General features: G+C 31.5%; 1 protein-coding gene across 2 annotated transcripts in view; it reads left to right on the forward strand.

Annotated features, from left to right (window-relative positions):
- Positions 1 to 14,449, forward strand: part of LOC130899529 (sestrin homolog) — a 157,037-nt gene that overhangs the window by 134,655 nt on the left and 7,933 nt on the right. For both annotated transcript variants that reach the window (XM_057809530.1, XM_057809531.1), the window contains 5 exons: positions 6,107 to 6,277; positions 10,796 to 10,978; positions 11,767 to 11,992; positions 12,080 to 12,404; positions 13,304 to 13,598. In XM_057809530.1, the coding sequence (XP_057665513.1) occupies positions 6,107 to 6,277; positions 10,796 to 10,978; positions 11,767 to 11,992; positions 12,080 to 12,404; positions 13,304 to 13,598 (1,200 nt within the window). The remainder of the gene's footprint in view (positions 1 to 6,106; positions 6,278 to 10,795; positions 10,979 to 11,766; positions 11,993 to 12,079; positions 12,405 to 13,303; positions 13,599 to 14,449) is intronic.

A 14,449-nucleotide genomic window follows, 5' to 3' on the forward strand; every position in this document is an offset into this window, starting at 1 on the left:
GGCTAGCATTCATGAAGCCTTCAGTCTCTGGAAAGAGATTGCCGCTAGTAAGCCATTTGTTTGAAACTTCTTTATTAACATGCGGTTGGTTGAGGTCGTGATGAAGTCTACCGTGTAGTGCCTTTCGTGACCACTGTTCCAGCTTCTCGGTGTCCAATACTATATTTAAGTCAGATTCTGGCGATGCGAGGTTGAAGAGTAAATAATCCTTATCCGCCTTGGATATAATCCGGTTTAGAGTTGAGATTTCCGATTTAATATGAAATAATTCACGTAGTTTCATTACCTGTCGAGAGTGCAAGCTAAGAAGGTCAATCAAGCCTCTTCCACCCTCTTTTCGGGGTAATGTTGTTCTTATAGTGGATGATTTTGGGTGGTGGTTGTTGTTCTTCATTATTACTATTATATTATTATTATGATTCATGGTATAATATACCAGTATATTGACAGCTAGTTCCCAGGTTCGATTCATTGATTTAATGCTTTACACAAACGTCATATCTGGATGGTTACTCAAAGGTAGTTAGCGTAGAGTTAAGGAGGAGTGTCTCATATGGGAGTAAAGCTGAAAAGTGCCCAGCTATATATGATAAAAACCAGTTCAAAAATCACCCATAAGGGCGCTGGTATAGACAAAGGGTATGGTATGAATGTAGCAGTTCTAGTAGAATTGACGTCAATCATAATGACTTTTCACATACAGATAGGGTTCGTCGATTTAAATCTGATCATCCATCAGTGTTAGATTTGTAAAAGCTGTAGGTTCAGACATTAAATTCACTTAATTTCCCATTACGAGTTGCAGATTTGATAAATTAATCGGTAAATTTGATCAATATGAAATAATTTATCATATTTATCAAATTCGGTGGTAAATAAATACCAAATAAATCACCGATTTATCATTTTTACTGTAACATATAATATACATAATGAATGACAGATGACTTAGAACACAGATTACATTTAAATCAATATGACATAGAATATGTGGTAGATAGTAAAATAGAAAAAATTATGGATGACAAAGCGTATGACAGTTAGTGCTGTCACTTTCATCTGCGCACGCAGTATCACTGTGATTAGTACCTCCGCCCCAGAAGCAGCTTTGCAGATCTAATCATTACAGAAATTTTGAAAACGCTACTAACTAATTAATCTTAATCTGTTATTATGAATGATTTTAATGAGTGTAGTTTCCATTGAAAAAATAGCTCGATAAAGATTTCGCATTGACTACATATTTATTTATTAAAAAGTTGGAGAATGATATTTGAACTGGTCGCATAATAATGATAATAACAATCCAACAATTATTTTTAATTTCAAGCTTGAAGTTTATAGTCCATTAAGTGTTAAAACTGTTAACTAATTATAGCCTCTCACGTAGACTATATTTACGTATTGTTTATTGCTATGCTAAACATGATTCTTGAAATTTGTTGATATAAATTAAATTGACTAAAAATAAATACTAATTAAAAAGGGGGTAAACCTCAAACCAATTTTAACAAGTGATAATTGTCAAAAAGTGGACAGAAATGTATTCAAATAATTCGTGACAAAATATTCGCATATATATGCACATAAAATGATGAAAAATGCATATTGTATATATTTTTTATTTAAAATAACATAAAAAACATTTATTTAAAAAGCTACAAATATCTACAAATATGGAATTTGTATATTATTCTATTAAAAGTTATTTATCTGAAAATTTTGTCTTTTATTTGATAATTTATTATTGGAAAACTTCATCTCAAGACCTACCGAGGTAATTGCAGAATATTTAATCTGACGTTTCCATTTAAAATTTCGTATTTTTCGAGGGTCTTGAAAGCGCTGTTATTTTTTAAAACGGTGAAACATTTTTATCTTCTGAAATACCAATTTTACCCGAAACATTCAAAATACATTTCATTTAAATTCTTTAACAATTTTAACGGATTCTATTTTTTTATTTGGAATTGTTTATATTTTTTACTATAAAACTGAAATGCATTTGGATAAAGGTGAGTTGATTTGCCAATAAAGCTTTTTTTACAATATTTAGTGTCTTTGCAATAGCATCACAGTCTTAGTATCAAACTCTAAAAACAATTCCGTAATTGCTATGAAATGTTGAGTATAAGAAATCCCCCACCTAGTCTACACTACACTACGTTATCGGGAGATAAAGGTACATTCGACAATCTGTTACTGTAGAAATGAATCCATGAAGAACAAATACTTTTCAACGCTACATTCAGATAAAAAAATTCAAATCTAATAAGTTCGGTTATTCTGTTACATCCATGTAAATTTTGGTTAAATTATTATAAATTGTTGCCCAACTTTAACCATGTAAAGAACGGCATCTAATACGATAAGTAACATTTTTTCAGTAGATACAGAAGAAATAACAAAATTATTCATTAACAGATCTTAAAATACTTGAATGGTGAGTTTCCCCTGATACTATTAAATAAGATTCACTAAGTTTGTCTTCCTGCATAGATCCTACTAATAAGTTTACTATATATCGCCCACAAGAATCAGAATAGTTTCCTCACCAGTAAAATAAATGTATTCATTTTCTGCGATGTTCTTTACTATATCATTGTAAATGTGTAAATGTACTTTTATCGAGAATAATTTTTCATTGAAGAATTACCCTACTTTTATTATATTTCTTCTTTCTTTTAATCTGATCAATATTTATGGAAATTTTTTTTTAATTCAAACATTTTATAGGTAGTTTAAACATTTCAGTAAAGCCGTATTGCGTGACGTCATAGGTATAAAATAAACACTGTAACATAAACAAAGTAAATACTACAATTATTCTCTCGATTATTCTTAAATATTATTTAACTTTGATTAATATGAAAAATAGTATATAAATCGTGTTATCGTGATAAGTTAAGAATTCATGAACGACGGTAGTCTATCATCTAAGGTAAATGAATTGAATTCAGCTCTTTTTTTTGCCTTTTGTAGTTTTGTCCTGACCTGTTGTGTCACCGAAAATTGGAGAACCAACAAAATATTTACTAAAACAGAAAGAAGAAAACAATCCTTAAAAACTTTACTACATGTTTTTCCATTGATGTAAGCAAGCTCGTGATAGCTTCTGTTCCAATAATTAACCAGACTGGAATTGTTCTTCGACCTTTTGCATTTCTGAGAAGCAAAACTACTGATCGGAAAACTTAACGTTCACATTGATCGACTTATGATCACTGCTGATGTGGTGAAGTAATGAATTAATGATAAAACAAAATTGAAAACATCAACCCCCGCCACACTTATTGAGAAAATCGTTGGAAATCTCTAATTTACCACCTAGGAGTTTCTACTTGGTTAATCCGGAATAAAGTAGACAACAATGAGTTGCATTAGGACATTCACATTTTCTGAAGAATTAAGAAATGCAGATACAATTCAACACAATACAATTAAACACAAACAATGTATTTCATATGCATTTAGCGTAGAATCCGCTTTTCAGTAATAACAATTCAAAGTTCCTTCTTTTGTAACGACAAATACCTGAGTCTTGGACCGATGTCTCCTGGTCGAGGTGAACAAAAAATTTCCTAGTATTGTATGTTACCACTTGTTTAATTCAGATTTTCCGTCGAAAATAAAGAATTTTTGTTTAATTTATATAAGCGATTATTCAATTTTCATTTTCATGCTAGTTCAAGGTTCCTTGAGAAAATTATATTTGTATACAATGTAAGTGTAGAATCCATATTCAATACAAACATCACTACCGTGTATGTTTAAGTTACGTTAGAAAATAAATTAATGCTTCGAAAACATTGACACAATCAATATTAACTTGTTGATATAACGGATAATATGAGAAAACGATTAATGTAGATAAGTGGCTATTTCTATTTTTTTAACATTGTTATTAATACATCCGCGAGCAAAAAAGTCGACTGGAATCGCAAGATACCGGCAAAAAAACTGAACAAAAAATTGTATTTTTCGTAGTAAAATCTTAAAGCTAACAGTAATAGCTTAAACATTTTTCAAAACCAAATAATCTTTCTGGCTCTCATAGTTCAACCATATGTTATGATCGGTAACCACCTTTTTTGTTTGTTTACGAAAGTGTTTTCTAGGGGTAACTGAAAGGTTATCAGGTAACCAACCACTACCAGTCCAGCCAACAAACAAGATTTCTACCTGAAAATGGACTCAAGTGATATTGTGATAAGGCCAGAATCAGCGAAAAGTAGCCAGTGCACTAAATATGAGTCAGTCTGTTGTTCCCAGAGTTTACCGTCGTTACCAAGAGACTGGCAACTCAGATGCGGTTCCGGAAGAAAAAATTTGCTGTGAGTAAATTTAATATCTGCAATACAATGATAAGAACTGTGATGATATATAGAACAGAGAACTGAAAATAATGAGACAACGTATAAACGTAGTCTCATTAGTAAAGAAAGAGTGAAGATATAGTGAGAAGAGTAGAGTAACGAAGATTCGAGTGACTAGGGACCATGTGCTGAAGAGGAAACAGGACTTACAAGAAGGTGAGAGAGAACTAAATGACTGAAAAAGTAGAGGAGGATTTACGGTAGAGAAAAATAGGCGAGAAAATATTAAAATGAAGATAAATTGATCCCATAAAAAGTGATATGTGCATTCGAATGTTTTCAATATATAAAGTTTACTATAAATCAACATGTATTCAAGATACCTCATTTAATGAGAATTGCGTATACGATTAATTCGAAATCGTTCTCATCAGGTCATTGATCTACTTGGAAAAAAATTATTATTAAACAATTTAGCGTAAACGTATAACCTGATTATGACCTGTTACTTAATTAAAACTTTTAATAATGAACAATACCTATTTTGGAATAAATTTATATACCATTATTACATAGTTTATCAGGCGGAACGAATGTTGCCCATGGGAATTATACGCATACAATTCTGAAATACAGATTTCTTGATAATATGTTAAATATTATTCGAATGGTTGCATAGAATAGAAAACCATAATTCATGTGAATGTTTGTAATAATTTGTAACATGTTTTTAGCAATCCCGTCTATAATTTGATTACCCGCATACCTAATTAGAATTTATTGTAACAGTTGTTTGAATTGTCACACTTAATCATCATTTTTGAAATTTGATTCTTATCGTTCGTTATAAATGTGAAAAAAAATCAGATTAAAACCAACAGAAACAAAAAAATACTGCGGCCTAAAGTAAAAAAATGAAAACCTCCTTCATTCAATAAATCTTTGTAGTTAACCATAATGAAGAATGGAATGTAAATCTAAAAAATATCATAAATTAACTGATATATTAGCCGGAGCCGATTTTACCGTTATCTTGAAGAAATTTATTAATATGAAAGTATACCAACTACTGTGTATTATGTTTCAATGATTTAGGGGCTTTCATTACAAAAATTTCGTTTTGTAGAGTATATGATATGACCAATTAAAAAAATCGTTTATCATCTCATCACATTGTAATCTTCTATTTATAAAATTATGCTGGAAACTAAGTGCTACTTCAAGAAGACCCAAAAAAACTTATAAATTACTTGAAAGACTGCAAACTAAGCAGTAAAATCTAGATTTTACTAAAAATAAAAAATCCCACTATTTCGGTAGTTCGTACTATCGGTATTATAATATTTTGATGTATATATACGTAAAACGGACATAGATTTCGCCATTACCAAAAATATTCGTTTTCCGGTAACTTAATCATTGTCAGTTGACAATATTGTTCGAATAATTGATCGATTCGTGTTGGAAATGTTAATCTATATAAGTTCATTCAAGTGTATTCTACAAGCAATCAATTAGAACTTCATTTCCTTTGCCACCCGATACTTTAATTTTTAGCACAAATCTTCGTAATCAACTATGGTGTTTGTGTTTATTTTGTTTTATTTACCACTCAATGGATTATATTTCCTCTCTACTCTACCTAACATGTTATTTGTTTACTAGTTATTTCATAAAAAATAAATTGCTATCTATTTCCAATAAAATAACGATCCTTACTAATTCCTACTTTACCTTTGAATTGTAAGGAATATCTTTTTTACGATTACATGATTTTTTATTTGTTACAGACACATGCGATATTCGTGGATGCCTTTCTACAAAACAACCGTTTGGACCACGTTAGTCAAGTCATGGGATACCACAAAACATATTTGGACCATTTTTTAAAGACTCAAAATTTCATCTTAAAAGGTGATGGACCACTACCCTTCGACTACAGACATTATATTGCAATTATGGTAAGTAATCCGTGGATAATTTGATTCAATATACAGCAACTCAGCTTCACAAATATTCTTTTATCCATTTAAACGTTTTGATTTTGTCAACTAGGAAGAGGTTCATACATGTAGATGTAGATAGAACAGACTAAAAATGTTATAGTCCGGGAGCCAGCAACAGAAATACACGATTAATTTCCTTCTAAGAGATAATTAGTAGAATGCATAAAAAAGTTGTATAATAAAACCTAGTGAACGTCAGCTCCGGCTCGGTGGGTGGGATAGATGAGAAAAAAAAAGAAATTTAGTAATTTGTAACTGTAACTATCCCAATATCTCAAGAAAACAAAGTAATCAGCTGACCATACTAGTGTATTATACGTCAGTTGGCGCGTTGAACATGAAAAAATGAACACTTTTTATTTTCAGTGAATTCCTTTCAAATAAAAATTTTATTGATGATAGCTTATATGTAGATGGGAATAAACATATAAGTCAGCTGATTATATATCGGTGGAAAAATCGTCAGCTGATACTTTGGATGTTATTTTGTAGGAGTTAAGAGGAAGCATCTATTCCATCAGCTGACCCGGTGTTCCTCGACTAACTGCTAGCCAATTTTTTTATATACCACAACAGTATATTAACAATCAACTTACAAATTTTCAGCAGTTGCCGTTCACTAGGCTTTATTATATAATTCTCTGAAGCATATCACCAATAATCTCTCGAAAGGAAATAATTATCCAAATTTCCACCTGGCTCCCGGACTATTATACGTGCGAATTATTTTCAAAGTTATAAGATTTCAACGAAAAATTGGGTATTATTAACATAAATCACCATGTTAAGTAAAACAAAGTGTTCATTACCGTGGATCTTGTTATGCTGACTTATTTTAAGCCGATGAATTTTGGGGCTCATTGAAATATTTATCTGAGGTATCAACAGACATTTCTAACCAAAAATATGGTCATATTAACGAAAACCACTCTACTAAATAAAGTAAAGAGTATTGTACCTTATTAGACTGACTTCGGCAGACCCAATCTTGAGTCCCAGTAAGATATTTGTTCAGAACGGCGAAACGAGTAAAATATCTCTAAAGCCACCAAATAAACGGAAATCACTTTTATCTTAAGCGTGTGCTGGCATGTGTACTTTTTAACTGCTCCTCCTAACTAGGTAAATGATAGCAAATCCCGATAATTGGTTATATTGCTTATTAAGCTTTGTTAATTTCAACTAATATAAATTCATTATCTTTATAGCTATACAGGGTATTTTTTAAAAAAAAGTTGTTCCCGTCTCTAGGATAGATATTTGGGGTTTGCTCTGTAAAAAAATTATACAATTTTGTACGATTTGGCCGCAACTACTGGCACATTGAAATTTTATACGAATATGTTTTGAAAGCTGATGAATTTGTTTTTATGTTAGATTCTCATGGAAAGCGCTAGTTAAAAGGTTCGTACCAAGTAGTGTTGAAAATAACTTTTTCAAAATTTGAAGGGAATTTGAACATCATTTAATTTTACAACAAAAAGGTACACTCGATACTGTGTACTGTCTTAGGAATATTTTGATTTGAAAATTATACAGTAATAACCGATGCTGGTATGATAAATGTATTAATTAAACAGAAAATCACAAGATGAAAATTTGAAAGTTTTAAGCTACAGAGGTAAATTTACCTCAAGAATTGAAAGACAGAATTCAACGTCACTTTAATGAACTCATTGCTCACTCCTAACCGTTTACAAAATTAATGGATTCTTTAGAAAAAAAGGACAATTTGAACACCTACTTCATCTTGTGATTTTGTGTGTTTCGAAAATTTTTTACTGAGCAAACTTCAAATATTTTTCAGTTTTCTATCGATACTAGAGACGGGATCACCTTTTTGTAACACCCTGTTTATAAATATACTGAGAATAGTCCAATTCTAAGCTTTTGAAATATTTAGTGGTTAGAACTGGTTAAGAATTACCGCACGTACTGTAACTTTGAAAAACATAAATTACTTCTCCCTGTTTCCATGTATTAAGGTAAAATAGAACGAACATTCTTTGAAATCAATTAAAAATGGAGAAAACTACTTACTTCATCCATGCCTGTTTACTACCGGCAGCGCCACCATCAGAAAGTAAAATGTCGCTATGATTACAGTCCACACAAACTAAACTCTTTTATTCGTTCGAAAAACTGAACAGTTACACTGAGGTGTTTTGGATTAAAGTTAAAGAATCCTCTCTTAGTTATTGTTTAAAACGTCATTGGATGAAAATGTCGGGGGAGGTAGAGCTCTAGTACCCCTGCTTACTCCTTACAATTTAATTAATTTTTTCATGTCACCAAAACTTATCCTCATTATCTAATCAGTACACACAGCATTATTACTGTATCAGTAGTAAGTCTAATTTAGCACATGAATTTGCAAAAATGGCATTTTAAATATTAGTTCAACTTGTAATCACTTCTCATGATATTGTTGTTTATAGAAATTGAATCTGCTGATCAGTTTACATGATATACACTGTTTAAATTATAATATATTTGTTATTAAAATGAATAATAACATTACGAAATCCACTGTATCGCTCAACACCCACGTGGCTGCTTCGCAAAATAAAAACAAGAACAAGTTTAGTTTACGGGACATTATATGGAGAAATAAATATATGAGCATAGAAAGTAAGACGCGAATCTACAAGACCTCTATCAGACCCATACTAACCTATGCCGCAGAAACAAGGGCAGATACAACACAAACAAAGAGAAAAATGAGAACAGCAGAGATGAAGATATTACGAACAATAAAGGGTACCACACTCCACGATAGAATACCCAACACAGATACCTTAAGAGAACTGGGAGTACAATATGTCGTTAGATGGGTAAGAGCAAGACGCCGACAATGGAGAGACCATGTAGAACGAATGGCTCCAGAACGGATTGCCAAATGGGCCAAAACACAGAAACCAGACACAAGACGCCCAATCGGTAGGCCCCCAAAACGCTGGTACGATAGCTGGACATCGGCGTCACAAGAGGGCAGATGACAGACCTGACAGGACCTCGTCCTACTACAAGAAGAAGAAGAAGAAGAAGTTTAGTTATTACATTACTAATGATTATATAACTTGTTTTATTATTTACTTACATACTTGTCACCCTATAATCATCTTTACACTAAATAATATGAAAAAGAAAATTTTATTTCCATTCCAATATTTGTAATGATTCAATCTTCTAGATGGCTTAGATGTTAACTTGGCAAAGATTAACTATAACCGAAAAAGATCAGTTGAATGTATCAACCAAAGTAAGAACAATCTAAGATTCTTTGGATATCCGAAGACGCTAGGTTTAGCAGAAAGTGCAACACGCAGATTCTGCTGCGAAGAGGACGAGACCTTTATCTATATTTTTTTAAATGTAGGAGACTATAGAACTTTAGAGAATTACACGTGTCAAATATAAGATGAAGATCTTTGGCAGCTGGAGTCATTCCATATACTACACTGAACTTTATGAAAGGAGGATCCCCAATATCACATCAAGAGAAGGGGACACAGTAGATCCTTTGTGTCTCAATCACAACCTTTGGCTCTCTTTGCTTAAATACTTACCTATCCAGCATGTTAATTTTCCGCGAACCTAACTTTTAGTCGTTTAACAAAAACCAGAAAACTACTATAACTGATTAGTAGTCAATAATTGACGTAAATGATCCTTAAACTGATTCGGAATGAGACCCGTGAACAAAACTATTAAATAAGGTAATTCCCATAGAATTGCAGCCGCGCAGACCAGCATCGCGTACGCCCGCTATTATCAACTTGGTTCCATATTCTTGTTCTCCATATACTTTTTAGCTAGGGATATAAATTATGCAAATTCCCATTTCCGTCGTCTATGTTTAAATGTACTTTTTTTTATTAGACTAGAGAAAAGTTGATTGAGTTACTATACTCAGACTATCAATTTCCACTCTACTTAACGTGGTGATGCTCGGATTTAAAAATCAATCATTCATCATTTCATCAGTTATTAGTCTTGATCTTTTCAATTAGACTGTCAATCTTGGCTCTGAACATCATATCGAATGATATAAAGCCCGCATGAGTTAAGTTCAGTAATTTGATATTTACCCATAAAAACAATCAAAAAACATAATAATCTATGTTTGCTAAATGTATTATCTAAAAATATATATTAAGACTCAAAATATTAAGATTTAACGTGAAATATGGTTTCTTATTGAGTTTTAGGATGTTTCATTTAAAGATTTAAAAAATATTTGTGTCCAATACGTTTAACTTACGTATCTTTATTGCATTTGATAGAAAATGTAAACGTTTCTGGCTACAACTAGAGACATAAGATAAGGGCAAGTGATAAGATAGATATTGGAAATCAATAGTTTTTGAATTTTGAAATAGAACATTTTAAATCTGAATGTTTTCAGCTCAAAATTATAAATATTTTCGATTAGTAGTAAAATATATAAATAAGAAAATTCTTTGGTTTCAGGCTGCAGGAAGGCATCAGTGTAGCTATTTAATATCATTACAAAAGCAGGAATTTCTTCTTCAGGGAGGAGATCCCAATTGGTTGAAAGGACTTGCTCACATACCTGCTAAGTTACGAAACCTGAATGATATCAATAAAATTCTGGCGCATCGACCTTGGTTATTGAATAAGTCTCATATTGAGGTGAGTCACTCGATTTTTCTTATAGTTATCTACGCTTATGGTGTCTATGTTTTTTTTTTAATTCGGTTTATGCGGTAACAGAGTTTATGACCTCAAAAACGTTATTAAATTATATTAAAAAAGCATCCACTTAATCTACTAAAACTGTAATTTTTTAAATTACATTAAGAGAATTTCAATTGTTGAAATGAGTTTTTAATGTTATGAAATGGAACTTTTATCTTTATGACATAAAAAATAACATTTATCAGAAAAACAATTCAAAGGTTAGTCAAGGTTAAACAATTTTTTCTTTATAAATTGTAAAGTTATTGTTACAAGTGATTTAAAAATACAGATAATATAAACTCTTCCTGATTCAAGACTAAACATCAAGAGTCACATGTGTCATTTTTTCCAAAACAAAATTTGTAAATCTATTTCTAATCTCATTCTCCTTTATCACTTTTTTCTTTAATTCTCTGTATTGCTAAAGATTCTAGTTTCTGACTGTATTTTTCTTTCCACTCTTATCGGTGTCTTCAACAAAAAAACACTTAGGATAAACTATAATTCTTTATTTATATCCTTACTTCTTCTAATTATATTTCACTTTATCGGTATTCAGACATTCTGTTTGCCACCCATTTCTATTTGTGATTTTAATATCATCTATATTCGTATAATCTGTTTACATCACGATTTGTTTTTTATTTTCGTAGACCTTCATCTTGTGTTTTTTATTTATTTTTTTTTTCTCTTCCTTTTACCTGTTTTACATAACATATAGTTAATTGTCTTTGTTTTAGAAATTAACTAAGGGTAAAAATAGTTGGTCACTAGCCGAAGTAGTTCATGCAATAGTGATTTTGGCCCATTTCCATTCACTATCGAGCTTCGTATTTTCGTGTGGACTCAACCAAGAAATAGATCAACTAACCTCGGGTTACCAATACAACAGTGATAGTACGTCTACAGCTAAAACGAATAATAAAACCAAACCCAAAGATATATCAATTGTGGATAAAACTGTAGGTAAGAAATATATCAAAAATGTATTCTTTTTAATTTCCATTCTGGCTCCATTTGTAATTAAATTTGACAAACTTTGAATTTGTTTAGAACCATCCACCACTCCGCCATCCCCTACAGAACCAGAAGTTGGAATAAATACTCTTATGCAACGTATGAAGACTTTATCTGAACAACAACAAGAGTGCAAACCCGAAGAATTAGCTAAAAGATTTGAGAATATTGAAACGCAATCAGCAGAAATAGGTGCCGTTGGGTCACAACCCCAATCTACACCGGCAGATATAAGTTGTTATGTAGAAGATGCCAGTTTTATGTACATAGATTTTGCCAAACGGTTAGACTCACAAGATATAACCACCTTTAGAGTACAAGATTACTCTTGGGATGACCATGGATATTCGCTTGTTAACCGGTAAGGATCCAAAATTATTTGTTCATTAGTTTTTAATGATCTACGAGTACATTCTACTCTTTATTTTAATTCAACTTAGTTTAATCAAATAGTTTGTTTAGGACAATTATTTTCGTTTTTATTAATTATGTGCGAGATCTTGCATAAAACAATCAGCTGAACTTCATCTGCGCATGCTTTCCTTTTGAAAATGATCTGATTTTTCCAAATTAAGCTGATAGTATCAGCTCACCTGTTCTCACGTTGATTTGGTGGGTCAAATGGAAAAACAAACCGAGACATTCATTCAGTTCATTGTATTCCAAACCCAAATGCCCTTTTCGATAAAAAAGTAAAATAAAAATAAATTCGCAAATCTTAACCACGCAAACAAGTAAATCTTCCCTTAAACTTTTCAATCATATGTCAAATAACTAAACTGAGTTATTTCCGAACAACAAAAGTAGTTGCTGTATCTGTAAGAGGGGGAGGTAAATATCTCAATTCATCTGATTTGAGTAAAATTAAATGGGACGAAGAATTGAATGAGCTACACCATATATGTAATATTTCTATATGGACAGTTAAAACGGGAAGGAATGTACTACTATTAAGGTGCCGACGATATACTTTTTTCTCTCTCGTTCCAGATACCTTGTACAGGTTGCGCATGCTCGAGAATGCGCAGAACCGAGGTGGAATCTCGGAGGATAGAGATACCGTTATAATTCTGTCTTTCTTAATCGGAACAGCTTCCACTTGTAGAAACTGTCCATATAGAAGCTACACTTGAATGAGCTCAAATTATCTGAGATTTCAAGCAAAAAGAAGGCAACTTATATTAAATCATGTCAAGCGGCCTTTAGGTTGCATATATTTCGATCAAAATTTATATATATTGAATAAATATTTTTTTTCAGACTGTACAACGATGTTGGAAATCTTCTAGATGACAAATTTAGGACTGCATATAACCTAACATATTACACTATGGGAACCCGTACCGACGTAGATACGACAAGATTTCGTAGGGCTATTTGGTATTATATTCAATGCCTTTTTGGAATACGTCACGATGATTATGATTATGGAGAAATAAATGCTTTATTGGAAAGAGCTTTAAAAGCATTTATAAAAAGTGCTACTTGTTATCCAGACAGAGTTACAAAGAAAGAATATGATAGGGTTCTTAGAGAGTTTCACTACAGTGAAAAGGTTGGTAAAAGTATTGTGTTTCTTAACAAAATTATATTTTGACGCGTTTTTCTTTTAATTTTTCCAATTGGATATAATATAACTTTCTCGTTTCATTTTTTGTGTGCTACTTTCTAAATTCTTCTGAGAGAAAATATTCTCATAACTTATTCAGAATATTACAGAGTATTCTTTAACTGTAGCTAATGCCAGGTAATAACCTAAATAGTATATCATTTTTTGAAGTACCTGAACAACTTCGATCAGCATTCCCATGCTTCATATTGAAAATAATTTTCCAACTTTCCCTTTATTAAGGCATAATTTTGTACCATAGTTAACCAATTATGTAGTTTAAATACCATGGACAGATAATTTAATTAATTGTATAATTAAGGTTTGTTGTGCTCCCTATCAAAGCTGTTATTGACATATGTAATTCGCATTCAATCTCTAAACTTGGTTTTAAGAAGGTTAAATTCTTACTCTTTTATATGCTGAAGTTATTGGTAAGTTCAATTGTAGGCACTTTGGGCTTCAAATAGAATTCCCTAATTCGTCTTCTCATCATATAATTGCTTACTTCTTATACATAGCATCATATGCTTTCCATTTACATTCAAGTGAACTGAGACACTCAATTATGTGAGTATCTCATACTCAGATAATGAGGTCATTGCTCAGTGAATAAAAAGAACATGTAATGTGAGTTAATATTCTCAATAACCACGCAAAATTCACCATTATTATTGCTGATCCAACCGTCTGTTACTCGCAATGAAAGAAACTACATAACTAAAATAATATTTATAGATTATTTACATCAATGACTTTTTGGAATCATTTAGTATTGTGTACTTACTTGCTTATTT

The sequence above is a fragment of the Diorhabda carinulata genome, chromosome 11 (assembly GCF_026250575.1).
Source record: "Diorhabda carinulata isolate Delta chromosome 11, icDioCari1.1, whole genome shotgun sequence".
Lineage (NCBI taxonomy): Eukaryota > Metazoa > Arthropoda > Insecta > Coleoptera > Chrysomelidae > Diorhabda > Diorhabda carinulata.